The sequence below is a fragment of the Phocoena sinus genome, chromosome 17, assembly GCF_008692025.1.
Source record: "Phocoena sinus isolate mPhoSin1 chromosome 17, mPhoSin1.pri, whole genome shotgun sequence".
Taxonomy (NCBI): Eukaryota; Metazoa; Chordata; class Mammalia; order Artiodactyla; family Phocoenidae; genus Phocoena; species Phocoena sinus.
In genome coordinates this window covers 61,072,839-61,100,303 of record NC_045779.1, presented here as the reverse complement: position 1 = coordinate 61,100,303, position 27,465 = coordinate 61,072,839, and the positions used below count along the sequence as shown (strand labels likewise).

At 42.5% G+C, this 27,465-nt stretch overlaps 1 protein-coding gene across 3 annotated transcripts in view; it reads left to right on the top strand.

Moving 5' to 3' along the window:
• The window catches only part of SNTB1 (syntrophin beta 1), a 226,021-nt gene that overhangs the window by 139,414 nt on the left and 59,142 nt on the right, over positions 1–27,465 (top strand). For all 3 annotated transcript variants that reach the window (XM_032609750.1, XM_032609748.1, XM_032609749.1), the window contains one exon: positions 4,009–4,216. In XM_032609750.1, coding sequence (XP_032465641.1) covers positions 4,009–4,216 — 208 coding nt within the window. The remainder of the gene's footprint in view (positions 1–4,008; positions 4,217–27,465) is intronic.

The following is a 27,465-nucleotide window of genomic DNA, read 5'->3' as shown; positions in this document are numbered from 1 at the left end:
CTATATTTTTTTGTTTTGTTTTTGTTTTTGTGGTACGCGGGCCTCTCACCGCCGTGGCCTCTCCCGTCGCGGAGCACAGGCTCCGGACGCGCAGGCTCAGCGGCCATGGCTCACAGGCCCAGCCGCCCCGCGGCACGCTGGATCCTCCCGGACCAGGGCACGAACCCATGTCCCCTGCATCGGCAGGCGGACCCCCAACCACTGCACCACCAGGGAAGCCCCAAACATCTGTATTTAATTAAATGATTAAAAAAAAAAACTCAGGGATTCCTGAAGAATACTTCTGATGGAGAACTTCTGCTGCCTTCTGTTTTTGACTATAAAAAGCCACAAGCCTCTCTATTCTGTATCCCCTCTGTTCCTTCTTTGAGACTGATGGGGCGGGGTGAGGTCAGTTCACTTTTCAGCATGTTCACTTCAGCCACTGGGGACCCTGGCAAACAACCAAGCTCAATGCTTTTTTCTTATGACCCCATAGAGCACCCTTCTCAAACTTAAATTGCGTCAGATTTACCTGGAGGGAGATCGCTGGGCCTCACTCCCAGAATTCCTAATTCAGTGGGTCCAGGTACGAGTTGAGAATTTATATTTCTAATAAGTTCCCAGCCGATTCTGCTGCTGCTGGTCTGTGGTCACACTTTGAGAACCACCACTAAAAAGGCATAGGACCTGGTGTTTAAACTTTGCCTCAAAAACAGTCCAAGAGGGCTTCCCTGGTGGCACAGTGGTTGAGAGTCCGCCTGCCGATGCAGGGGACACGGGTTCGTGCCCCGGTCCGGGAAGATCCCACATGCCGCGGAGCGGCTAGGTCTGTGAGCCATGGCCGCTGAGCCTGCGCGTCCGGAGCCTGTGCTCCGCAACGGGAGAGGCCACAACAGTGAGAGGCCCGCGTACCGCAAAAAAAACAAAAAACAAAAAACAAAACAAAAAAAAAAAAAAAAAAAAAAAAAACAGTCCAAGATCCTCCCTATAGTGCAGGCAACAACAACAGCAAATGAAAACAGGCAAACAAAACCTCACCATTTTGCCTGAAACAAGTCATCCACAGTGACAGAAATTCTGCTGGTGGTTATCTGAGGGGAAAATAACTGGAAAGGGAGTGTGAGGTGACTTCTGGGATACTTGTAATATTCTGTTTCTTCGTCTGAGTGGTGGTTACAGGAATGTGTTCCCATTGTGAAAATACATTTACAATCTGTGCACTTTTCTATCTCTATGTTACGCTTTAAAAGCTTACTTAAAAATTAATAGTAATGATAAATGCTGTCAAAATCTGGGGAAAATGGGCCTCCTCTTCACTAGCCTGGACATCTGTGTATAGGCCAGCTTTCCTCTGGTTACGCTGGCAACCCAACAAAGAAATTATTCTTTCTTTCTTTCTTGCTGGCATCATTTTTGTATGCATGTGTGTGTGTGTGTGTGTGTGTGTGTGTGTGTGTGAGATACCTGGCTAGTGGCTGCTTCCCAAACTGTCATTAAGAAAAAAAAAATCCAGGTCTTCAAAGGAAAATATTCTAAGAGAAATATTTGCATGTTTTAAATTCCTAGAATAATGGATATTGATAGAATAATTTGAAAAGCAAGTTGAGCTCTCAGTAATGTTTTTGGAGAATCCTAGTTTGTGTTTGGCTACTCAACTTTACTGAGAACTTTGGGAGGGAAGGAAAACTCACCCTAGATTGACCACCCATTTCTTTGAAAAGTGCCTAAGAGGCATGAGAGTATTTTCTTCTGGGTAAGAACACATGTCACCTAAAAAATTCCCTGTTTCATCACATAAAACCTTTGAAGTCTTAGTGAGAAGACTTGTTTTGCAAATTTCTTACTGAAAAAAAATCTGCTATTTATTGCTAAAACTCCCCTAGAGATATTCTACTTTTTAAATAATTCTTTTTCTATCATTTAAGTTTATGGGTGGTAGAAAATGTTGGTTTCAAATGTAAATGAGGCCAGGTTACACTGGGACTTCTAATTTTCTGGTGATCTGCAAAACTGTTATTTTAAATTTAGGAGCTAAGTAGGACACTGTTGGGCATATTTGTTGGTGATGATGCCTTGAGACAGCTGTAGAAGACAATGGATGCTCCCTTATTGGATGTCATCCAGTCTAAAGGAGAGGCATTGTAATTCAGTATTTAAATTCATGGTCTTTTGAGCCTCAGCATCATGGGTTGAATCCCAGTATCACCAACTTTGTGGCCTTGAGTCAGTTCTTTCTCTGTCCCTCCAAACTTTAGTTTTTTGGGTTTTTTTTTATCCTGTTAAATGAGGTAAATAATATGTCATAGAGATATTACAAAAATTATAAAAAATAATATAAATAATATAAAAATAATAAAAATAAAAATATAATATAAATATATAATATAATATAATATAAAAATAATATAAATTATAAAAAATAATATAAAAAATATAATATAAAATATAAAAAATTATAAAAAATAATATAAAATAATATAATAATATAATATTACAAAAATTATAAAAAATAATATAAAAAATTTATATAATATAAATTTTTGCCTGACACATAGTAAATACTCAATTAATGTTAGCATAATTATTGAGGGATGAAGGGAAATTGATACATGGATCATTTCATTTAGTTTTGAATTTCCCAATCCCTGTATCTTTCTAATGCAAACATGAGTGAAGAAATGTTATTTATTTGCATGTACACATACATGAATGAATAAATAAAATGTATGCTTTTCTCTCTGCAATAAAAATTATCTGTCTAAAAATTATAGATGTGGAGAACAGGTTAGTGGTTGCCAGGGACTTGGGATGGTGGAGGGGAGGGCAGCGCTTGTGACTGTGAGGGGTGAGTCGGGGGAGAGTTGTGTAACATAGAAACATCGGAGTAAACTGGGTAAAGGGTATACTGAACCTCTCTGTCTTAATTTTGCAATGCCATGTAAATCTGTAAGTATTTCAAAGCAAAATTTAAAAACTAAAAGGATTTGTCTAGAATTTCTGCCTTTTACCATAATTACAGTATGTAGATCTCACTCTGAATCTCAGGTGATCCCTTTGGAGTTCTGGCATAAACTTTGGTATTTGACTTTAAATATAACACTTTTGGGAATTCCCTGGTGGTCCAGTGGTTAGGACTCCGTGCTTCTACTGCCAGGGACCCAGGTTCGATCCCTGGTCGGAGAACTAAGATCCTGCAAGCTGCATAATGCAGCCCCAAAAAATAAATAAACAACACTTTTCGTGCATCTCTCTCCCCACTGTTACCCTTTCCTCGGCCAACTCACTCCTCCACTACACTTGTCCAGGTATTAAGTGGTAGGGAGATGAGCCACAGACAGGATTCTTAAAGAATGCAGTTTGGTTGTCTTTGATGCTAATTCACAATTAACCCTAGCAGTAGGATATTTCAGTCTACTTCCCACCAGCAGCAGCTAGGTTGTGAGTATATTGTTAAAATCCTCTGTGGATTGAGAGGTAAGGTAAATTAATATCAGCTCACAGTTTGGAAGTCTTAATATGATACTACTAAAAACCCACTCAGCTGAGTAACAGGAAAACCAGACATCCTTAATTCAGGTGATTGGATGGTTGGATAGCTAGGCCCCCAGTACCTCGACCAGTGCCTGCATACAGTCAATGTTTGTAGATGAATGGATGAGTGAGTGAATGAATGAATGAATGAATGATGGGGGCATTAAGGTAAACCATGGGAAACAAGTTAAAAGTAAGAGTAAAGAATTAGTTCAACTTAGCGGGGAGAGGCAATATAGAGGTAGGAGGTGGGGAAAAAGGTTATTACGGAATTATATGAACTCTCATCTGTGTGAAACTTTTGAAAATTGTAAAGCACTATAAAGAATCTTTTATTCAAGTGAAAAATGAATTCAAAAATCTTAATTGAAAAGCTAAAAATTAAAATGTATAATAGGAAAAGAAAACAAAGAATTAGTTCACCTTTGAGGCCCAGGACTTCGGAAGCATGATCTGCCAGGGAACCTTCCAACGCTTCTCTCTTTGCTTCTGTAGGCAGCTTGAAATCCACTCTCCAGATGCTAAGCACACGGTGATCCTGAGAAGCAAGGACTCGGCCACTGCCCAGGCCTGGTTCACTGCCATCCATTGCAACGTCAGTGACCTGCTCACCCGAGTGATCACCGAGGTCCGAGAGCAGCTGGGGAAGATGGGCATTGCTGGGAGCCGGGAGATCAGGCATCTTGGCTGGCTTGCAGAGAAGGTAAGGAAAACGTTCCCGCCGTCGTAGGCATTTTCCCCGGGCTTTCCCAGCACTTGCTGCAACCACTGAAGTCAGGTACCTCATTCCACGGGCTGATTCTCTCATTGGGATTTCTTGTCTGTCTCCAGCAGATTTTCCGTTGCATTATGCAGGGGCTGTGTCTTCAGCAACCTTGATTCCCCACAGACGGTCCAATATGTGGCAAAATGCAGGTGGTCACTCATTGCCTGTTGCATGGATGAATGAGTGAGAAAGTGACTGGACAGTCTGATTCTCACATGTACACAGGAAGGGCAGGGGCAGTAACTCAGACTCACAACACAGCTGTCTCCTTGGGAGGTAAGGAAGTTGAAATTGTTGCTTAAAAGAGGGTTCGTGTGGGTTTTGATGGACCTGCTTGTTAACATCGACGCATTTACAAATAATAACAGCAAGGATTTCTTAAGCAGCTACTCCATGCTGACTCTTATATATTATCTTTAAGTTGTATTCTTAAGCCAGCAGGCTCTGAATGTGTCATCATTTATGAGCACCTATTTTATGCTAGGCACGGTGCTAGGCAGGAGTGGGGAGGGGTGTATAAAGATGAAAAAATGCTTACTGTCTTTCCCCAGGGAGGACAGCTGCTGTGGAAGGGACCTAGGGTCATGGTAACACTGTCACTCTGACTTCTTTTCCCAAGTGGTGTGATACGTTGAAGATAGTAAAACTCACTGCAGCCATCTCCTGGGAGTTAACCCTCCTCTTGATTTCAAAGGATTGAGCCTTTGCCATTGCCCTTACATCTGATTGCTGTCCCTTGAACTTGACCTTCAGTGCTCAGGAACACTGGGCTTTGGTGACAGTCTGACCTCCCAGTGACTCACATTCTAATAGGTGGTAAATGGGAATAATGATTGTTGCAATAACAGCTTTCCTGCCAGTGAACCATGTCATCTGAGAAGACCCAGTCCAATGGCACCTGAAAATAATACTTGAACACAGCATTCGGCAGTTTGCCACCATTGTTCTTTGTTCGCATCAGTTCATGTGTGGGTCTCAGCCACAAAGCTCAACACAAAGTGGGCTGTTTGGTTTGGTATTGTCCCATCTCTCACAGGTTTCAAAGGACTAAAGGGACAGTGCAGGTTGTGGTGGCACCAAGATCATAATAAAAACCACAGGTAGTCTCTCATGATACCGTGTGTGGGGATTCCTGATGAAAACAACACTGCAGATCTGGATGATAGCATTTTAGAAGTCGTTCTCTAACCCTCTCTGCTTTTTACTCTCTCCAAATGTATGTGTTTTTATTAGGAGAAGTCTCATTAGTCAGGGATCTTTCAGTTGCTAGTGACAGAAAGCTCAGCTCAGCTTGAGCATGAAAGGGGACCTACCACTTCTGATAACTACAGTGTCCAAGGGTAAGCTTCAGGCATGGTGGGACCCAGGGACTCAAATAATAATAATAGACCTGCCTCTCCATCTCTTTGTACCCTGTCCACTTTGTTGGTTTATACCCTAGCAAGCCCCCTTTACTTGGCCTAAGAGTTTCAGGCTCGTGGGGGCGGTTTTGTTTTGATTTGTTTTTGTAGCTGTGGCTATTTCAGTGAATAGAAACCTCTTTGCTCTCATTAGTTCCCACAGAAGTCCTTAGATAAGCCTGACCCAAACCACGTGCCCCGTTTGTTGAAGGGAGGTGGTTCTCCCATGGAAAGTTAGGCCGCTGTGCAAGGAAAAGACGGAATGGGTTCTGGGAAAGCGAAAACAATAGACATTCGCTATAGAAGGAAAAGGGGAGGAGTCGATTGGGATGAAAAATGTCCTCACTTGGTTAGGTCTGGAGTGGACGTGGAAGTGTACTGCATACTTTAGGATCCAGCAGGAGGTGGATGGCAAACTCAAAAGGGATGATTGGAAGGGATTTAACATAGCAATAATTTATAAGGTGTGGCCAAGGCAAGGAAAACCAGTAAGGGATGGAGAAGCACTCCAGAGCTCAACAGTTAGAGGTCACTACCATCCTTTAACCTGAAGTGGCCAGGAACGGGAGCAGTTACCTGAAACCAGCAAGACTTGTAGCTATAGAAAAAGGCATCCACTATGAGCTATGGTCTTCGGGAGAGAAACACAACCCCTGCCAATCCCTGCCTGCCGATCTCCTGCTGGTGTCTCCCATTGGCTGAGGCTGATTGGAAGCCAGAGGCAAGAGAGCCCCACCGATGCTCTGTTAGGGTCAGACTCCCAGGGCTCCGACCAGGGCAGAAAAGGATGGAGCGTGGAACTAGTGGCAAAAGGAGGCTGTCCAACACACATCCCTCTACCTTGCAAGTAACTGAGATGGTCTCAACTCTAGAAGCTACTTTTCTCTCATCTCTTTTAACACCAACTACATTTAAAACCATTACTATCTGGATAGTTGAAAAATGATATTGTGTCATTAGTAGTGATACTGACATTTTTTCCAGAGGTTCCATTTTCTCACTTATAAATTGTCTGCTTGTGCCTTTTTGCTTATCCCAGATTATCAGTAGACACGTTAAGCATTCCTGTGGAGCAGTCATAAAGGTGCATAAAAAGCTTTCTGCTTTTAGAATATTCTTGTTCTTTTGATGTAATTTCAGATCATCATTATAGATGTTTCTTTAAATTGTAGTATGCACTTTATCCATAAGAGCAATCAATAATGAGTTATCATGGATAATTATCAGAGGCAAGGATGTCTTTTATTGCTTTCATCTTCAGAACTTCTTAAAAGATTACCATAGATCAAGTCCAAGGGAGCAAATGCAAACTGGAATTTTTTTGAATAAATATTTAATACTGAATCCTAGTGTGTAGACATATGAATGGTTTTTAGCAAAATGTTAGAATGAATGGCAAATCTTTAATACTGTGGCTTTCTTATATTATCACAAATATCAGAGAATTCACTTGGTATTTGTAAAGATAAAAAGTGTGATCCTATATATATTCAGCTGTAATTTACCTTAAATTGATATCCTTTGTCTTTTCCTATACTGTCGATCTTTGATTTTTTTGGATTAATAACAGTAGCTCTAGGACAAGGTTTGTACATATTATATTCAATTTCAAGTTTTTAAAACTGGCATTTACATGAACTAAAACAATATGAAGCAACATTTTCCCTTCAAAAATCCTGTTCGGTGCAAACCCTAAAACTTCCTCTACACTACACAGAAGGAAAACTTTATATTTAACGTATTCTTCATTGTGAGATGGTCCAGGGACTAGAAGAATGTCTCCCAAGAAATGCTTAGGTCTTGAGTCAATGGGGAGAGTTCAGTACACTCCAAGAGAAGAGAATGAGAATGAGAAAAAAGTGGAGGTGGCGGCTTACAGTTTGTAGAGAGAGCAGACCAGAGACTGGTCTAAAGGGAAGTGGGGTCATCCTGAAGGAAGGCGGTAAGCAAATCTGGTACCTTGGATGGCACCCAATTATGGAAGATCTTGAAAGCTGGACAGATGGTTTGAATTTGATTTGGCAGCAATAGGAAATCTTCATGTAGAAAATCAGAGAGAAGGGAACTTAGAGGTGACCTCTATGGACTGAACGTGTCCCCCCAGAATCTGTAAGTTGAAACCCTAATCCCTAATGTAATGGAATTTGGGGGTGGAGGCTTTGAGAGGTAATGAGGTTTAGATGAAGTCATGAGGATGGAGAGCTCCATGATGGGATTGGTGCCCTTATAAGGGATGAAGACACCAGAGCGCTTTCTCTCTACCACATGAAGATACAGCAAGCAGGTAGACTTCTCTAAGCCAGGAAGAGAGCCCTCACTAGAACCCCAGGCTGACACCCTGATCTTGGGCTTCCAGGCTCCAGAACCATGAGAAATAAATGTTTGTTCTTTAAGCCACCCAGTCTGTGGTAATGTGTTACAGTAGCCTGAACTCTGGGACCTAGAAAATGGAAGGTGTTTTATTTATGGTCACACTTTAAGTCAAGATACAGGAATAATTAGTGAATGGGACAGTGCTGTGATATCATTTTCTCTTTAATTTTTAAAAGAATCCAGTGCAGCTCATTCATGGCAATCAATTTAATTCTTTCCTTGAATTCTGGCAGCCATTCCCTGAACTCTCTACAGAATCAAGGTCAGCTCTGCAATCGCCTTTGAGTGGGGCTGTTTTCCTTATCTCCTTGGTGTCCTTGGTCCTGTGAACGACACCACAGTGACAGGTCCTGGACTGATTTCCCCTGTGAGTGCCCTCACTTGTAGATGGGCCAGGTGCACCAATATAAAGTCTTTCCCGTCATCATATTAGTCTCAAGCCTTTTAACTCTTTGCAAAGCCCCAGTTGCCCCAAAAGGCCCATAAATGCTCATCCCTACCCTGAACAATAAAATGCATTATGCCCCAAACAAGTTTTTTCAATCATCTTTCTTCAGTTAATCTTTTTACAGTTATTATTGAGGTGTTTTCAGTGGTCCAATTTCAGACAAGAGAAAAACAAAGAGAGAATATAGGGCTTCCCTGGTGGCGCAGTGGTTGAGAGTCCGCCTGCCGATGCAGGGGACATGAGTTCGTGCCCCGGTCCGGGAGAATCCCACATGCCGCAGAGCGGCTGGGCCTGTGAGCCATGGCCGCTGAGCCTGCGCGTCTGGAGCCTGTGCTCTGCAATGGGAGAGACCACAGCAGTGAGAGGCCGGCGTACCGCAAAAAAAAAAAAAAGAGAGAGAATAAAATAAAGAATAATAAAGAAAAAATAAATAGAAAAAAATAAAGTTGTGACTCACTACTTAAAAAAACAATAATAAACAGGGATATGGCAGAATTTTAAAATTCTGTTTTGTGCTCAGTTTGTAGGGTATTGTCTTTGCTTTACCTTATTATCTCAGTTTGCAAACATTTCTTGTCAGATTATAAACACAACACAATTAAAAAACAAATACCCCATTGGTAGCTCTGAGATGCAAGTTCAATTCTCAGCTTTCCTCATTTCCACTAGTTTCCTTCAAATGGGCAGTTTTATAGAGCTGTTCCTCCCCAGGGTGTTGTTGGAAGAGACGAAGCTGGTAATTAGTATTTATTATGTGCCTAGTCTGTCTCAGGCAGTGTGCTTGAAATAATCCCTATCCTAGGAGGCAAACTTGGAGAAGTTAAGAAACTTTTCTAAGATCACTCCTTTAGAAAGTAGCAGAGCCAGAGTTTGAACCCCTCTTTCTAACTCCACAGCTCAGAACTCTCCACTAAGCTGAGCTAATAAGGGACCCAGGGAACAAGTGTCCATATGAGTGAGACCCCCCCCAGAACCCCGTGTCAGAGCACCACTACATACGAAAAGCACAGTTTCAGAACTAAGAGACATATCAAAATAACTCAAATCCTTCGTTTGCCTTTATGAAAATAAAGGGTGTCTTTGTCAGTTCGGACTATCACAAAGTACCATAGACTGGGTGGTTTATAAACAACAGATATTTATTTCTCACAGTTCTGGAGGCTGGAAGTCCAAGATCAGGGTACCAGCACGGTTGAGTTCTAGTGGAGACCCTCTTCATGATTTATAGACAGTCCTCTTCTGTATCCTCAAGTGGCAGAGAGAGAGAAAGGGCTAGCTGTCTTCTTATAAGGACACTAATCCTATCTTGGGGGCTCCACCCTCACGACCTAATCACTTCACAAAGTCCCCACCTCCTGATACCATCACATTAGGGCTTCAACATATAAATTTGAGGAGGACAGAAACATTCATTCCACAGTAGAGGGAATTTACATACCACGACAGAGCAACACTTACTAAAATCTTTTCTCTTCTGTCCTACAAAGACTGAAATTATCTTTGATAGGATAGGTTAGAGGAACACTAGAATACACACACACACACACACACACACACAAATATAATTTGTGTACACACACACACACATTGTCTATTAAATGCAGTAAAAAGGATTTGCACTGGTCCTTTCAGCAAAATATTGACTTACTGTATGGCTCAGAGGTTAATGCACCATGGTAACTGAAATCTGAACCATGTTGTTGAGAGACTGGGATTATTTAATTAAACCATGACAATTGGAATTCATAGATGTTGGAAACATGCAAAGCAAGGCCGATGCTGTGTGTGTTGTTCATCTCTGTTTGTTTGTTCTTTAGTTCTTCTAGATCTTTGTTAAACATTTCTTGTATTTTCTCAATCGTGCCTCCATTCTATTTCTGAGATTCTGGATCATCTCTACTATCATTACTCTAATTCTTTTTCAGCTAGATTGCCTATTTCCTCTTCAGTTATTTGGTCTCATATGTTTTTACCTTTCTCCTTCATCTGTGACATATTTTTTTGCCATCTCATTTTTGTCTTTATGAGTGGGATTGTGTTCCTGTCTTACTGGTTGTTTGGCCTGAGGCTTCCAACACTGGGGTTTGTGGGCTATTGGGTAGAGCTGGGTCTTGGTGCTGAGATGAGAGACTCCATGAGACCTCACTCTGATGAATATTCTCTGGAGTCTGAGGTTCTCTGTTAGTCCAGTGGTTTGGACTGAGAGCTCCCACCACAGGAGCTTTGGCCAGACCCCAGGCTCGTGACCCAAGATCCCGCAAGCTACCTGAGGCCGCGTAAACAAGCAAACAAAAATAACAAAGTAAAAACCAGAATTAGACTAGGAAACTAACAGATATGTTAGGAAGAATATAAAAATAAAAATATAGATTAATCAACAACTGGAACGTACATCAGTACCACAACAGTAAAAAAGAGGAGGGAAAAGAAAAAAAGGGGTGGGATGGGGAGGCCTTGGCTGTGGAGGGCGGGGTCTAAGCAGTGGCAGAGGTTTGGGCAGTGGGAGGGGCCAATGCTCAGGACCCACAGGGCTAGAAAGGCCCTGGGGCCTGTGGGGGGTGGGGCTTAGGCTGAAGGAACAGCAGGGGCCCAGCCGTGCCCCCCACCCTGGTCTCAGAGGATAGGGGACCTCACCTGGGAGCCCAGCAGGCTTCCTGGGCTTGAGTGGGCGGGGCAAACGCCCTCCTCTCCTCTCCTGCTCCTCCCATCTGGGGTCTGGGAGGGCCCCTCCCCTCCCACCTGCCTCTCCTAATCTCCCCGACCTCCCTCCTATGCCCCCAGGACCAGTACGGCCGGTGGGGAAGGGGGAACCTTGGAGGGCAGGGGAGCAGCCTGGGAGCTCAGCAGGCTCCCCAGCCCAAGTGGGCCAGGTGATCGCCCTCCGCTCCTCTCCCTCTCCTCCCGGAGAGTCCCTCCTGCCTGCCTCTCCTGATCTCCCCACCTCAGGGGCGCTGAGCCTGTCTGGCCTCCACTTCTTCCCCCTCAGTCCCCCTACATCCTACCAGTTCACCTTGGGGTTCCTTCCGTCTCCTTGGGTGTCAGAGTTCTCCACCAGTGGCAGGCAGGCGCCCTAGATGCAGAGACACTAACTCTGCATCTTCCCACGCTGCCATCTTCTCTGTTTTGTTTCAGGACTATCTTTTTTTTAAAAAAACTTTGAGTACTGTAGCATATTGCTTTTTATGAAATATAGCCTAGGGCTTTGTGTATTGTACCAAAATAGATTTAGAAGTGAACACTCCACTGTCTCTCTCATAGAAGTGTTCTTCCTTGGTGTCCCAACTCCAGGAAGCACACCAGTTATAATAAACAATTGTCTTGGACTTCCGTGGTGGTGCAGTGTTTAAGAATCCACCTGCCAATGCAGGGGACATGGGTTCGAGCCCTAGCCTGGGAAGATCCCACATGCCGCAGAGCAACTAAGCCCGTGCGCCACAACTACTGAGCCTGAACTCTAGAGCCCGTGAGCCACAACTACTGAGCCCATGCGCCTAGAGCCCGTGCTCCACAAGAAGAGAAGCCACCACAATGAGAAGCCTGAGCACAGCAACGAAGAGCAGCCCCCGCTCACCGCAGTTAGAGAAAGCCCATGCACCCATGCACAGCAACAAAGACCCAAACAGACCAAAATAAATAAATAAACAATTGTTTTGTTTGGGCCGCTTTAACAAAGCACTATAGACTGGGTAGCTTATAAACAACAGAAATTTATTTCTCACAGCTCTGGAGGCTGGAAGTCCAAGATCAACGTGCCAGCCTAGACAGGTGAGGGCTGTCTTCTGGACTGCAGACTTCTTGTTGTGTCTTCAGATGGGGGAAAGGGCAAGGGGTCAGGGACCTCTCTGGAATATCTTTTGTAAGGCACGGATTCCATTCATGGAGATTCCATGTCCTTACAACCTAATCACTTCCCCCAAAGCCCAACCCCATAATACCATCACCTTGTCCGTTAGTTTTCAGCATATGAATTTCAGGGAAACATTCAGACCATATGTAGAATTAAATATTTACTTCGTGCTTCATAGTGATTTCATCTTCATTTCCTTTGACATTCCTGAGAACTCACTGACTCTACTCCATCTAACTACCAGAGCAGAGTTGAGTTCTGTTCTTTCAGTGGGTACGCATGAGGCTGTGTGCCCAGTTTAGAGGTGGGGACATCCTTGCTCTGCAGAAACACATTCCCTTTCAGGAAGAACACAGGCACAGTCGGAGATGCTGTGCACGCCTCACGGCTGTCATGATGAAAAGTGCTTATTGGGATTCTGCCCAAAAAAGGTGTGATCGTTGAAAATAAAAGCTACTCTTTGAACTGTGCTGACAAGAAAGCCGATTCTCGGTGTTGGAATGATTAGTTTGACCTTTCATTTTTAAGTGGTTTTATGAAAATATGAGCACTGCATGCACCGTAATTTTAAACATGGAGTGTTGGGTTTTTTTTCTTCTTCAAACCAGACCCACAAAAATCAAGCTAACTTTAAATAGCCATGTAGGGTCAGGTAATCATCTCTAAAATACCAACTGCTGGGAGCCTTTACCTCCTTGTTCTACTCTTAAAGAAAGGGAAACTGTTAGTAATAGCAAGACAGTCCTACCCAAAAGTGTCCTATTAAATAATTACTTTGAAACATGACGGACTTGGAGATCTGACGAAGCCTTTCTTTTCTGATACAATTTTTCTGGTCCTGCTAGGGTTTGCTGTCCTCCAGGAAAAGGTGATAGGGGGTATGTGAGCAGTATTTGTGTGCCAAATGATGCATTACGGGGATGACTTGAGAGGCCCCAATCTGGAAGAACAGGTTTTAAAGAGCTATTTATTACTATATCCATTTAAGGGGGAAGTTGGTAGGAAGGAAAGAAGGAAACAGGAAGGAAAGAGGGAGGGAGGGAGGGAGTGAAGGAAGGAAGGAAGCAAGGAAGGAAGGAAGGAAGGAGGGAATGGGAGAGAAACACATGCTTTAATAATTTTACCTCCATTAGACTGAAACCAGCTTATGTTATTCAGAGGATAAAAGTAACATTTGGATTTAAAGAGACATGCTTAAAACTTTCACTTGGATCCCTGATGCATGGCATTTGATTCCTGGAACTATGATAATAGCACTTGACAGTTCACCACTGTCTTATTTAGGTGATAATCCTAGTAAATTCTTCATGTGAGTGGAAGGGCAAATGAATAACCATGAAGTCTCGTGGGTCCTGCAAAGGGCTTTTTCTCCTCCCCTCAATTTTTAATGAGGCCCCATATTTGTCGTCCTCCCCAATGGCTCCTGGGAGCACAATGTGTTCGGTGTGGACTGTGGAGCCCACGCCAGGCTGCTGGCCTCTGCATTTGAGGAGTCCTCAGCTGAGACTCTGACCCAAGTTCCAACACATTGTTGGCTCCATCATATTGATTCCTGGCTCTGATACTAATGTCTAATGTGCAGCTAATGAGTTGCATGGCGTACGTATTAACGCAGGCCCTGGCAGTGCTAATGCCAGACCAGCCATGAGATGGAGTTGGGAGGAGGGCAGCGAGACACCCAGTGCACTGACGTCTTAACAGACGTGAGCAATTAGCAAAGCTGTGTTGCAGAATCGCCATTTCTTAGCTTACAGGAAGTAATAAGCCATCAAGAGGTGGAAAAACATGTCTTATATCTCCTCTTAAATAAAAAATCCTTCTGCATCAGGGGGGTGCTCTGTGAACTGTGAAGTAGGGAGGAAAGTTGAAATGTTTAAAGTCAGGTAATAGCTTTTATTACCAAAGGGAAGCTGACTGACTTCCAGCCTTGCTGTTGAGTAACAGTAGATTTAAGACCTTCAGGCATGGCCATGTGGCACTGACCGCAAGGACACTGGTGACATTTCAAGGCAGTGCTGTGTTGTCTGGGTTTTTTTGTTTGTTTTTTCAGGAGATGGCAGGTGGGAGGTACAAAAGCGCATGCCACTCTGGCCTTAGAAGACAGTTGTGCACAAAAATTTCTACCAGCACATCCTGGGAGACATAATATGTCAAAGAAGGAATCGTGCCTGATTTTGTATGGCACCCAGAGTGCCTAGCACTGTTGCTGGCTTGTAGTTCAGGGCAGATGGATTGAACTGGTTAAGGAGTTGAGAAAATTGATTACAAACTCACGCTACAGAAGGTAGTTATTTGACTTTGGACAAGGCACCTCTCTTAAATTTGTTCCAACTGCCTTATTTTACAGATGAGGAAACTGAGGCAAAGAAAGGTAAATGGTTTTTCACTTTACTGCACTGCTTCCATTAAGCATTAAGTTTATATAAGAAAGTACCTGCTATGATGGCATGGATAAACAGTGGACACCAAGCCCAAAAGACCCGGTTTTGACCCTCACTCTGCTCACACAAGCTCCTTCGTCTTGGGCAAAGCACTGATAGTTTCTCTGAACTCTTGCATGCGACCCTGAAAAAGGCAATAATGATGCATGTGAAAGCTCTTTGTAAACTGTAGAGCTCCATACAAATGCAAGCTATTATCATTAATTTATTTTCCAAGACACTGCTTTCCAAACTGTTAATACAGTGTAAAAGAGGTAATGTAAGAGAAAAAGAAGTGATGGGATCCATGACCAAATAACTTTGAAAAAAGGCTATATTTCGCCTTTAATATTTTGCCTATATTAAAAGCTCTGAGAGGTCCTGATATAAAGAAACCCATTTGACTGTGTTTGGCATAGAGGTCCCTAAATCTGTCTCACCATTGTAATTCTTCATCTTTACCCTTGTAGAAACAGATACAAAAATGTCACATGCCGTAGAGAACAGACTTGTGGTTGCGAAGGTGGGGGGGCGGGGAGGGAGAGGGATGGACTGGGAATTTGGGGTTGGTAGATGCAAATTATTACATTTAGAATGGATAAACGACAAGGTCCTAATGTATAGCACAGGGCACTGTATACAATATCCTGTGATAAACCATAATGGAAAAGAATATAAAAAAAAGAACGTATATATGTAAATAACTGAGTCACTTTGCTGTACAGCAGATAGGCACAACATTGTAAATCAACGATACTCCAATTAAAAAAAGAATGTCACGTGCTTATCTTGTATAAATGTCTATAAATGTTATATCCACTTATTGACCATCACTGAGTGTCTGGTGCGCAGACAACAGTATTGTATTGTTTCTCGAGAATTTTGTAAGAAACTTCATCAGAATTGCCTAGAGAGAGGATGCTGATGGTTAAAAATGCAGATTCTGGGGCCCTACCCCAAACCTACTGAATCAGAATCACCCCAGGAGGCGGGGCCTGGAAATCTGCATTCTCAGCGAGCTCCCCGGAGATTCTGATGCACATCGGAGTTTAATAACCACCGCTGTCTACCATCGTGAAAATGAGCGTGGACTATGGGGTTAGCCCACCTGGTGCGATGACCCTCCAGCTGTGTGGCCTGGACAAGCCCACTTTGATGTTTCTAAGCCCCAGTTTTCTTATCTGTGAAAGGGGTATAATAACTACTTGGCAAAGGTTTTGTGAAGATGAACTGATGTAAAGAATGCGAAGCGCTTATCACAACATCTGCCCTAGTCCGTTCGGGCTGCTCTAACCAGAGCCCACAGATGGGCTGGCCTATGAACAGCAGAAATGTATTTCTCACAGTTCTGGAGGCTGGAAGTCCAAGATAAGGGTGCAAGTTTGAGGCCCTCTTCCAGGTCCAAACTTCTCCTTGTGTTTTCACATGACAGAAGTGGAGAGGGATCTCTGTGGGGTTGCTCTCATAGGAGGGAAAATCCTGTTCAGGAGGCCCCTGCCCTTACCGTGGAATCACCTGCCAGAGTGTCGACCTCCTAATTCCATCACCTTGGGGATTAGTATTTCAACATACGATTTTTTAGGAGGACGCATTCACACCATAGCAACCTGTGATATAATGAGATCTCATTAATAGTAAAAGTTGCTATTATTATTAGGACCACTATACAGGGTGGAGACATAAACATGATCGCTCTCCTCAAGTGTGCTCTGTCCAGGGCTGGAGTTAAATTTTAGCAGTTGACTATGGACACCACGATACGTGCCACGGGGATATGAATGAAGTCAAATGGAAACAGGGATTCACTGTTTGGAGGGACACCTAGAAGGCTCTGCAAAGACAGTATTTGAGCTAGCTTTGAAGTAGATGTCTTCTAGGTAACAGCCAAACAAGCCCACTAATAAACAGAAAAAAACAAGAAAACAATCCTAATAGGACTTCCAGCAAACTCACAGGACATTCGCCACATGTCTGACACTGCCTTCTTGGTAGTTATGTGAGTTGGCTTCCTATCACCTCATGTCTAAAGGTAACTGTTCTTTCTCTGATTTAATTTTCTGCAGAGACTGCCATAGGAAGCACTAAAAAAAAAAAACCCTATCAATATTCAAAAATAATTTAAAATAATAATTCCAGTTTCTTTATTGACTCCCCCCTGCCCCTGCTGCTTCCAATTGCTATTTAATAACTTTTGATTTTGCTGCTTCTCTCCCATCCCCACTCTTTGGTCACTGGCCAGCAAGTGTCTAAGAGTGACCATGAAGCAAGGTCTAATTACTTCCAAGCTTAGTGGTGGATAAAACTAATAACAGCCAGCATTAATTTCTTAAGTGCTCTGTTCAGCATTATCAAGAAAATTCAGCAAAGTTAGGTTAATTGCCTGCGGGAGGGTCAGCCCTGCTCAAGGGCATACGTGGGCTACAAATGCAAAACACAGCCCCTGTCCTCAGGTAGTTTATAAGCTGATCAAAGAAGGAAACAACAAAGTGAGAAGTTTCAAAATCAAACCATGATCCACAGAGAAAATGTGCAAGGCAAAAACCAATCCTGTTGGATTAAATAACAGTATAAGTCTTCCTGTGATTAATTAGATACATCTGAGATCAGGTGGGCTAGGAACATTGGTCCAGCCTCGTGGAGAACCCCTAAGGAAAGATTTGGGTGGAAAATATGAATTTAGTAAGTCTCATCTCCGGTACCCTTAGGGATTACGTATTTCCACAAGAGGCATCAGGTCTGTGCTATGATTCCAGAGTATATCAAGCCAATTTGTCAGGTATTTCCTACAAAGCCTGGAAAACATCAGGCAGAACTGTGGCCCAGCACTGCTGGAATATCTGTGCGCAGAGACATGTTGAATATTAGATAAAGTGACACACGTTTCTCTTCTCTCCCTTCCAAGCAGAAAAAGAGGAAGAATGAGAGAGAGGCTGACACGATTCGTTTTCACTCGCTTTCGAGATGTTTTTAAACTTATTTTTCTCTTTGAAAATTAACGGGTGCTTGTTGTAAAAACTATTGTCCATTCATCTTTTAATTTGATTATGGATTTTGCAAGGGTGACTCTGCAGTGCGGGCAGCTCTCCCCAGAGACACTCCCTTGATGATGGGGAGGCAGGTTGGCTTGGAACTTCACATCTTAGCAAGAGTCTCCTCTGATGACTCAGGGCGTCCTGCTCCCGTCTGATGCCTGCTGGCCGGACTGTTGCTGGTAGGTGGTCATCGGATCACCCATAGAAGTCACTGGTGGGAGAAATGCTCCAGCATGGAGCTGTACACATGGTCTACCCCATTATTTCCCGAGGGTTAAGGAACACTGGGTCATGAACTACACGAGAGGGAAGCAGGCAATTCTACACTGAGTTCTTCCTATGTTAGGATCTTCGCTTTTTCTGTTTCTTTTTTTTTCTTGCCTGCTAGTGGATTTATTGTTTTTATTTTGTTCTTTTATTTTCCCTCTCTACTTATTTTCCCTCTCTACTTACTTAACAACAGATAGCCTTTATCTGTTGTTTTAGTAGTTTCCCTTTAATTTTCAATATGTGTATATGACTTCACAAAATCTAAACAAAATTAATATCTCTAACTCATTCCCCCAAATGTAAGGATCTTAGGAAGCTTGTGCTCCACTCCTGTCTTACACGTTATTTTGTTCAATGTCTTATTTGCCATCTTGTTTTACATTCCCCAAATTAGTGGTCACTTTTTAAATCCAACAACAGACACTTGCTTAGATTTGCATACAAATTGACTGCTCTCTTTGCTCATCATTGCTTTCTACACCCCACTTCTTCCTTTGGAATTCAGTTTCCTTCTTGATGAAGTACTTCTTTAGTGCTTTTCACTTTTGTTTTTGTTTTTTTCAGCAGGAGTTCTTTTCTTATTTTCAGCATCTTATTCCATGTTTATGGTTTCTAATATTTTTAACAGACTTCTATGTTAGAGTATGTACTTTTACTGTATGTAGTTAGTTGTGTTAGTTTGCTAGGGCTGTAACAAAGTACCACGGGCTAAGTGGCTTAAACAACAGAAAATTTATTTTCTCACACTTCTAGAGGCTACAAGTTTGAGATCAAGGTGTTGACAGTGTTAGTTTCTTTCTCCTGAAGCCTCTGTCCTTGGCTTGTAGACGGCCGTCTTCTCCCTGTGTCTTCATGGGCCGTCTTCTCTGTGTCTTCACTTGGTCTTCCCTCTGTTTGTGTCTGTCTCCTAATCTCCTCTTTTTAAAAGAATAACAGTCATGTTGGATTAAGCGCCCCCCCTTATGATCTCATTTAACTTAAACTTCTCCAAAGACTGCATCTCCAAATACAGTCACATTCTTAGGTACTAGGGGTTAGGACTTCGACTATGAATTTGGGGACTAGAGGAGACACAATTAAACTTATAGCATAAGTTCTTAGTGTTCTAATAACCCTATATGATGTGTCTGTTAACCCGTTCTCATGGAAGATTTTTATCACGTGTTGTGAAATTTTGGACTGTAAACTTATCTCCATCGGGGGCTTAATTATGGGAATACTATGTGCCTGGGTCAAAGTTGTGTCCCTACAGAACAGCTTTATCTTGAAGGATCTGCCAGATGCGGCCAGAGTTTCAGTGGCTCAGGTCAACATTTTTGATAATTGCTCAGCTTGGGGTTTCCTGGACCATGTGGGCAGTGTAAATGCTGACCCCAGACCTTCATGGGCCATAGCCTGTGGTTATAAATAATCAGAGGAGGCCTTTTATCCTATTCAAATCACAGGGTGTTGTCAAGAAAATTTTTTTCTGTCTATTCTTTCACTAACTGTGAAGCCCTTCAAGGGTTCAGATTTATGCATGGACAGCAATTACAACTTCCCACCTTGCAGGCATGGTCTGCCATGGCGTTGGGCAGCAACCCGCTATTCCCAAGGAGTGCTGAAACCTGATTTTGGTTATGGAAACCGATAACCTCACCTTCAGTCTACCCCAGCCTCTCTGCGCCAGCTTGGCCATAGCATCAACCCATTGCTTTGCAGTTCCCTCCTTTTTTCTTGCACCTGAGATTTTGAGGTATTCATTTAAAAGGATATGTGTTAGATTTTATCCAGCATTTTAAAGTGTTTCAAGATAGCTAGTCTCCCACTGCCAGAATGAAAATGTAAATGATGGGTTCTAGGGAAGAGTAACATCTTTATAATGATGAACAGTTCCTTTCAAGAACTGAGTATTGGTTTAGATTTTCTTTGAATCCCTCCATTCTATTCTCTTTAATTTTCTTTACATGGATTTGTACTTACTTTTATTTACTTTTAGCTACTATACATAGGATCTGTTCAGTTTTCACTTTTACAGACTGTATATATGAAGTCTATGATTTCTATATATTAATGTTGTACCTAGCCAACTTGTATTCTTCTGTTACTTATAAGTTTTCCCACTGCTTCTCCTGGGTTTTCCAGTTATAGAGTCATCTCAACCTCCAAATATGATCATTTTAGCTCTGTCTTCCAATTATTTTTATGACCCTATTTTGTTTATTTTGCTGGATTGATAGTACTTTCTTAGCAGTGTTACATAATAGTGAGGATAGAAAGCATTCTGATATTTTCTTTTCCCTAACTTGAACAGGAATGCCATTCATGGTTTCTTGTTAAGCTTGACACCGGCTAGTTCGCAGATTAAAGTAACTGACATTTCTGTAGGTCTTCAGAATTTAAAAGCACGTTTCTGTACATTGTCATCTTGAATTCTCACCACCACCTGGTTTTGTGAGACACAGAAAAATGCCCAATTTGCTTAATTTTCTTTTAAAGATGACTTACTGAAAATTGGACCTGAGTGGGCAGTGACCTTCAACTGTACATACCAGTGGAAGTTTTGTCCACTTTTGGTTACCAGATTTAATAATAAGACCTTCCTATTCAGACTTCCTATTGTTTACTTCTTATTGAAAACCCAAATTGGGTCTTCTCTTTAACTAAAAAGCAAGTGAGAAAAATCCAAAAGCAGTGCAATGTTTTGAACTGGAATAGATATGTCTCAGTGTAAACTTTTAGGGGAATAATAGCTGTTGCTTTGAGATGCTTGTATAAAGTGCTGAAAAACCCTCATCTGTTCTGTTTGTGTTTACACAGTTGATAATATTCACTAAGGCTGCTCTGTAAGTTTGTACAGTTCGTGCACCCCACAAAGGTGCCCAGCAGTGGGGAGTAATAGGGCAAAATCCAACTGACATTCCGCTTGCCAAGCCTCCTGCATTGGGTGGTAGCAGGAACCTGACCCCACCAGAAGAAAGGGCCCTTTATTTTCAACATGACTGTAGCTAAGTGGTGTACCTGCAGGGCTGCTTCTTCCCAGAAGAGGGCGCCTTTTCCTAATTCTCTTAAAGAGTACATAGGCTGATCCCACAAGCCATGGATTAAACCCTCTCCCCTAAAGCATAAGTCCATACACAGCTCATGGGGGTTACGGTGCAAATTCATGCTAGTGTTTTACAGCGGTTTTGCCTAATCTGGACTTTTTAAATTTTATTTATTTGTTTGTTTGTTTTAACATCTTTATTGGAGTATAATTGCTTTACAATGGTGTGTTAGTTTCTGCTGTATAACAAACTGAATCAGCTATACGTATACATATATCACCATATCCCCTCCCTCTTGAGCCTCCCTCCTACCCTCCCTATCCCACCCCTCTAGGTGGTCACAAAGCACCGAGCTGATCTCCCTGTGCTGTGCGGCTGCTTCCGACCAGCTATCTATTTCACATTTGCTAGTATATATACGTCCATGCCACTCTCTCACTTCGTGCCAGCTTACCTGTCCCCCTCCCCACGTCCTCAAGTCCATTCTGTACATCTGCTTCTTTAGTCCTGTCCTAATCTGGACTTCGTTTTAACAAATGTGAGATAATTTTTGCAGAGTGTTCCCTTTTATAACTCTCAGTTTTGAAACATTATACCGTCTTCATCACTGTCAACAACATGCATCTACTGGGTATTTACTAAGCAGGGATCACTAATACGCACTAGGTGGAAAAGAGTTGAACTCAGCATGTCTGCTTAACAAGCAGTAGCCAAAGGTGTGTGTCATGGATCGTCTTGTAAATGGATATTACTTTTGTTTGAAGCGACATTTCTAAAGAAGCACAGGCAGACATGGTAAGGTCACTGGAAGCCACATATTTCCATCTGTTAGCCTTGCAGCTATTTCCTGGGAGGTTGGCAGTCTTTGTGGGAGCTGGAGGAAGTAACATGTTTTTCCAGAGTGAGTTCCGAAAGGCGGGAGAAGCACATAAGGCTCCTGAAAGCAGATGGAAGTCTGCGCGCTCTTCTGCAGCAGGGGACTCAGCCCATCTCTTGCTGTTCCTCCAAGCTTCGGAGAAAGGGAACCGCTGAGTCAGCACTGACGATTCAAATGCATACAGGGGGGGCAGGGAGTTGTGTACATCGCCCGTTCTACATTCCTCATACATGAAGGAACGTAAGTGTGGGAAGGTTCTTTACCAATCCAAGATCACATGCTTGTCATGGGAAAGTAGAAACTAAAATGCGGCACGGACCTCTACTCTGGGATTCAAGAGGCCCCTCCTTGTGAGATTTCAAGCACTTTCATTCCTTCAGTAACAACTTACGATGCACCCACTACATGCATTCATAGTCTCTGGAATAGCAATGGCTTGAATAAGGAAGCACATCTTACTGGAGACAGTTGCCTGGCTTTGAATCCTGATTTCTATGTGTCTTACCTGGGAATGGTTTCTATAGTTCAGTCTTTGATCTGATGTTTCTATTGGTGGAGTAGCTGGATGTATGAATATGGGACACAGGCTACCTATCCTTAGGCTAATCAGTGGCTGATGACATGACCACACGAGAAAAGAAGGACTGATACTTTGGGAGCTTGCTAGAGTGAGCTGCTAGGTGTGGAAGCCTAACTGATGGGTGACTGAGACTCAGAACCTGAGAGCACCTGAGCCATGAGAAAGCAGAGGATGCCCATCTGCAAAGACAGCTGAACACACACATGAAGAAGCAGAGGTGATACCTGAAGAGGAGGAAACTGCTTCCACTTCATCTGCCTTTCCATTTCTCAGGGGGCCTGGCTCACCTTCCCTCCTGGTCTTTGGGTTCTGTGAGACCTCTCCAGCCTCACTTTCTACACCCCCTCTTGATTTGGTCCCAGATTTGTCATTTTTCCTTTTTTGTAATCAGAGTGTCTGAACCAAAGCCAGCTGTCACTCTCAGACGCTTGGACATGGAACCTTTGGGGGAGCAGGGTCCTTTCGCCCAAAGTCTTGACCTCATGACTGTCTTCATCCTGCTGAGAAGGGCTGCAGCCACCTCTTCACCATCCAGGTTAGAATCCACACTGGGGAGATGAGGCCTTGACTCAAACTTTCTATTCTGTTAGAAAGAGCTCTAACAATTCACTAAGAGCTCAATCAATCCACTAATCCCCCAAGTGATGAGTGAATTGATTATTGAACTGAATTTTAGCTCTGAACATTTGACGTGATCCCTGAATGAAACCTGAATCCCACAGAACCTCTGGGAGACTCAGCCTTTGCCCTGTCTCATCCTGGGAGCACAGAGAACACTCGAGAGCACATGGTCTTCCTGTCCTATCCTCCAGGACTGTGGTTCTCAAATGTTTATTTGCATGAGAATCATCTGGAATGTTTGCTGAGACACAGGTGGTGGGCCCCACCCCAAGAGTTTCTGATTCACTAGGTCTGGACTGGGGTCCAAGAATTTGTACTGCTGACAAGTTCACAGATAATGCTGATGATGCTGGTTCCAAATCACGCTTTGAGAAACGCTGCTTTAGAACAAAAAACAAGTGATAACTAGAGAATGAATACTAAAGAGTCCAGGGCTTCTTTTGGAGATGATGAACATATTCTAAAAGTAGGTTATGGTGATGGCTGGCCACAGAACTCTAAAAATATATGAAGAATCATCGAATTGTACACTCTCAATGGGAGAATGTTGTGGTATGTAAATCACATGATAATAAAGCTCTTTTCAAAAAGCCATGACTTTAATTAGAGTGGGTTGCAAGCAATATTTTTCTCTTAATTAATTGGAATGAAATAGAAAATATCAGCATGTGTTTTATACATTGTATTAGTCAGGGTTCTCCAAAGAAACAGAGGAATAGGATATAGACAGAGATAGACAGACAGACAAAATCTGCAGGGCAGGCTGGCAGTTGCGGCAGGATTTGCAGTTGCAATCGTGAGTCCAAAGGAAGTCTGGAGACAGAACCCTTTCCCCTCTGGGGGACCTCAGTGTTTTCTCCTAAGGTCTTCAACTCATTGGATGAGCCCTACCCACATTATGGAGGATAATCTGCTTTATTCAAACGTACTCTGATTTAAATATTGACCACATCTAAAAAATACTTTCATGGCAACACCTAGATTGTTTAATCAAACAACTTCATTCCATAGCCTAGCCAGACATATAAAACTGACATAAACAATTTACCATCCACACAGTAAAAATATCACTCCGTGAAACTGTTGTTTCCATTTGCACACAGATGAACTGGCTTGCGATTTAAAATGTCTTCGTGACTGTGATTCGCAGATTTAAAAGTACGAAAGCCTCTGCTTTAGAAAACTTCATAAAGTCAACAAAACAAACAGAAAACCTGCTTTCTTACTTGTGGTGAAGGCACACTAAGTGGAATGCAAGGAAATCTTTATTTGCCTCCAATTTAAAGACCCAGCGGGGAGAACACAGTCTCCAGACTCCAGGAGCCTCATCTGGCTGTCAGCGTTATTACTCTAGACAGCCATATGTTTGTGACTGAGGGATTGTAACGCCAAGCCTGGGATGATTGAACCGAGTGGAAAACACGTGTAGGCTGGCAGGCACATCTCACAGACACATCAAGATGATTAACATGAGGCTCCCTGTATCATTTACATGCAGCCAAAGCAGTTCTTGTTGAGGAGGCTGTTTTGACGTGGCAGCTTCAAAACGTAAAAACACTGTGATTTCATATAGGTTGTCACAGAATATTGAGTAGAGTTCCCTGTGCTATACAGTAGGTCCTTGTTGGTTATAAAACCTATATGAGAAAAGAATCTAAAAAAGAATGAATATTTGTGCATATATAACTGAGTCACTTTGCTGTACATCTGAAACTAACATAATATTGTAAATCAACTATACTCCAGTAAAATTTAAAAATAAAGAGTAAATAAATAAAAACACTGTGGTTTCTTAAGCAGTTCCGTGCTTAGCTGATGCTCCTGAGCTCCCACTGCATCCCCAGGCAAGGCTCACAGTATGAGTCGTGGATGGGGTGAGACAGCAATGGATGAAGTTGTCTGTGATACGCATTACTGTGTATTTTTTATTTTGTAAAGGGCTGTGAAATTAAGGATCATTTTTTTTTTTAGCACGAAGGATGTGGTGAGGCTCTCAGTGGGACTAGAGATGGGGTCAGGCTCGGTATGAGGTACGGAATGTCTGAGCGGTATTTTTGGTAACACATTTACAATTTAAAGGTTTTTTTTAAGGGAATTTCATATTGTCTCGTCCAAGTAAGCTGTCTCAGGATCTCAGATACTTTCATCCTCACGAGACTAGTGAAATCTAAATTCTAACATCGACATTCACCATCCTTAGGTAGGTAATGAACCCCCTCCCCCGATGTGGCCACCCCCTACCCCTTGAGACCAGTCTGATGGTGAGAGCCAGAGCTGGCCCCATTCTTTGCTGAGATTTGGAATCATTCCCCAGAGTGAGAGTGCCCAGCTGGCCTGGCCCAGCTGTATTCCCAGCAGTGCTAGGAGACAGCCGGTCCTGATGTAACCCCACAGGGGAGCAGCTTGACTGCCGTGCCTCTTCCCCTTTGTCTGGGTCCCTTGGGCATCAGGCTCTTTTACCCACTTGAGTGGCATGATTTTCCTTCTCTCTGTACTACTGGCTTCTCCTTCCAGCTTTAGTGTAACCAGTCCCCTTTTCTCAGGCTGTGCATAGCTGTGTCGGGCTCTTGTTCTGTCCACCAGTCAGATTAACCTTGACAGCCCTGTTCTGTGACTTATGCCTCTGCTTCCTTGACTCCCCATCTTGCAGCGACGGCCCATCCATTTCCCCGTGACCAAGCCCAGTTTTCCCAGTTTTCCCCCCATCTCATGGCCAGCCTGAAACTGGACTATAAAACCATGCAATCTGGCTGCAGAGACACTACACCATGCTGACCAAGACAGTCTATAGGTCAATTAAATAATAAATTGATAGATACAATAATAGACAAGTAGAGAATTTCAGCTATCTATTGCTAAGTAATATCTACAACAATTAAATGCCTTTTTAATTGGGGTAGTGGCTTCAAAACAACCACCATTTTATTATCTCTCGCAATTCTGTGGGCTGACTGGATTTATCTGGAAAGTACTGCTCCATGTGCTATCAGCTGGAGCTGCTGTCTGGGGGCTTGACTGAGCTGCCCCATCCAAAATGGCACACGCATATGGCTGTCCAGTGATACTGGTTGTCAGCTGGGAGCTTGGCTGGGATTGTCGCCTGGAGCACCTTGGTCCTCTGTGTGCCTTCTTTGTAGGGCTTGGACTTCTTGAAGCATGGCAGTTGGATCCCAGGAGTTCCAAGTGTACAGAAGCAGAAATTGCAGATCTTTCAAAGCCCAATCTCAGAAGCTACAACAGCATCACTTGTGCTGCATCCTGTTAGTCAAAATTAGTGACAGGGCCAGCCTAGGAAAGGGAAATAGACTCCATTTCTTGATGCATTTGTATCCATCTTTAATCTACCACATCAAGACGATCAACAGATGAATAAAGAATAGGTGAATTGAAACATTCCAATTAAAATTTTGAGGAGGTAATGGTGGTTTTTATGTACTTCAATATAGTTGCTTCACTATATTTTCTGAAATACATAAATTGCTATTTTTTAACTTTAATAAGTATAATACATGCATGTATGTGCATATGTTATTAGTACAACTTGATGAATTTTAACAAACTGAACATACCCATGCAACTTGCATCCAGGTCAAGAAAGAGAACATTATCAGCACCCGAGAGAGCTTCTTCAATAGCTATTGCTTTTTACTGTGACAAAAAAAGTGTTGAAAAAGAAGGATCTATTATAAAAAACAACAATTCTTACCAATCTTCTATCCTTTACAAGTAAAACCACATCTTTGACATTTGCAAAATAACCACCAACCCTTCATGATTATTTAAATTATAGATTTCAGGGCCCAACTGACTAATATCCGTCAGTTTGTAGCAAATGAATGGAAGTGCATTTTCCTGACAGTTGAGTGGCCAGTCTGAATGTTTAGTGAATTGACCAATGGCCTATATTTTTAGCAAAGCTTTTATCATTGTCAAAATGGTATTTAATTCTTCAAATGTGTTTTGAAATGAGGCATAAATAAATATAAGGGGTTTTAGCAAAAGCATCATCCAGCAATTAGCTTCAGAAACATACAAAAAAAAAAATCTGCATGTGTACAGTGTCATTTTGTCCACTTTACTATTTTCAGAGGTAGTAGCTAGATTCTCATGAGCTAGAAATCACACAATCACACAACTGACTATTACATAGAATTCTGATTAACTTTTAATGTGCATTTATATTTTGAAATGGGCACTGATAAAAGATCAAGAACCAAGGCTTGTTCTTATTCTTTAAGTCTCGACTTAAAGTCTCCTCATGGCATGCACCTTCCCTGGCCACCTAATTTAGA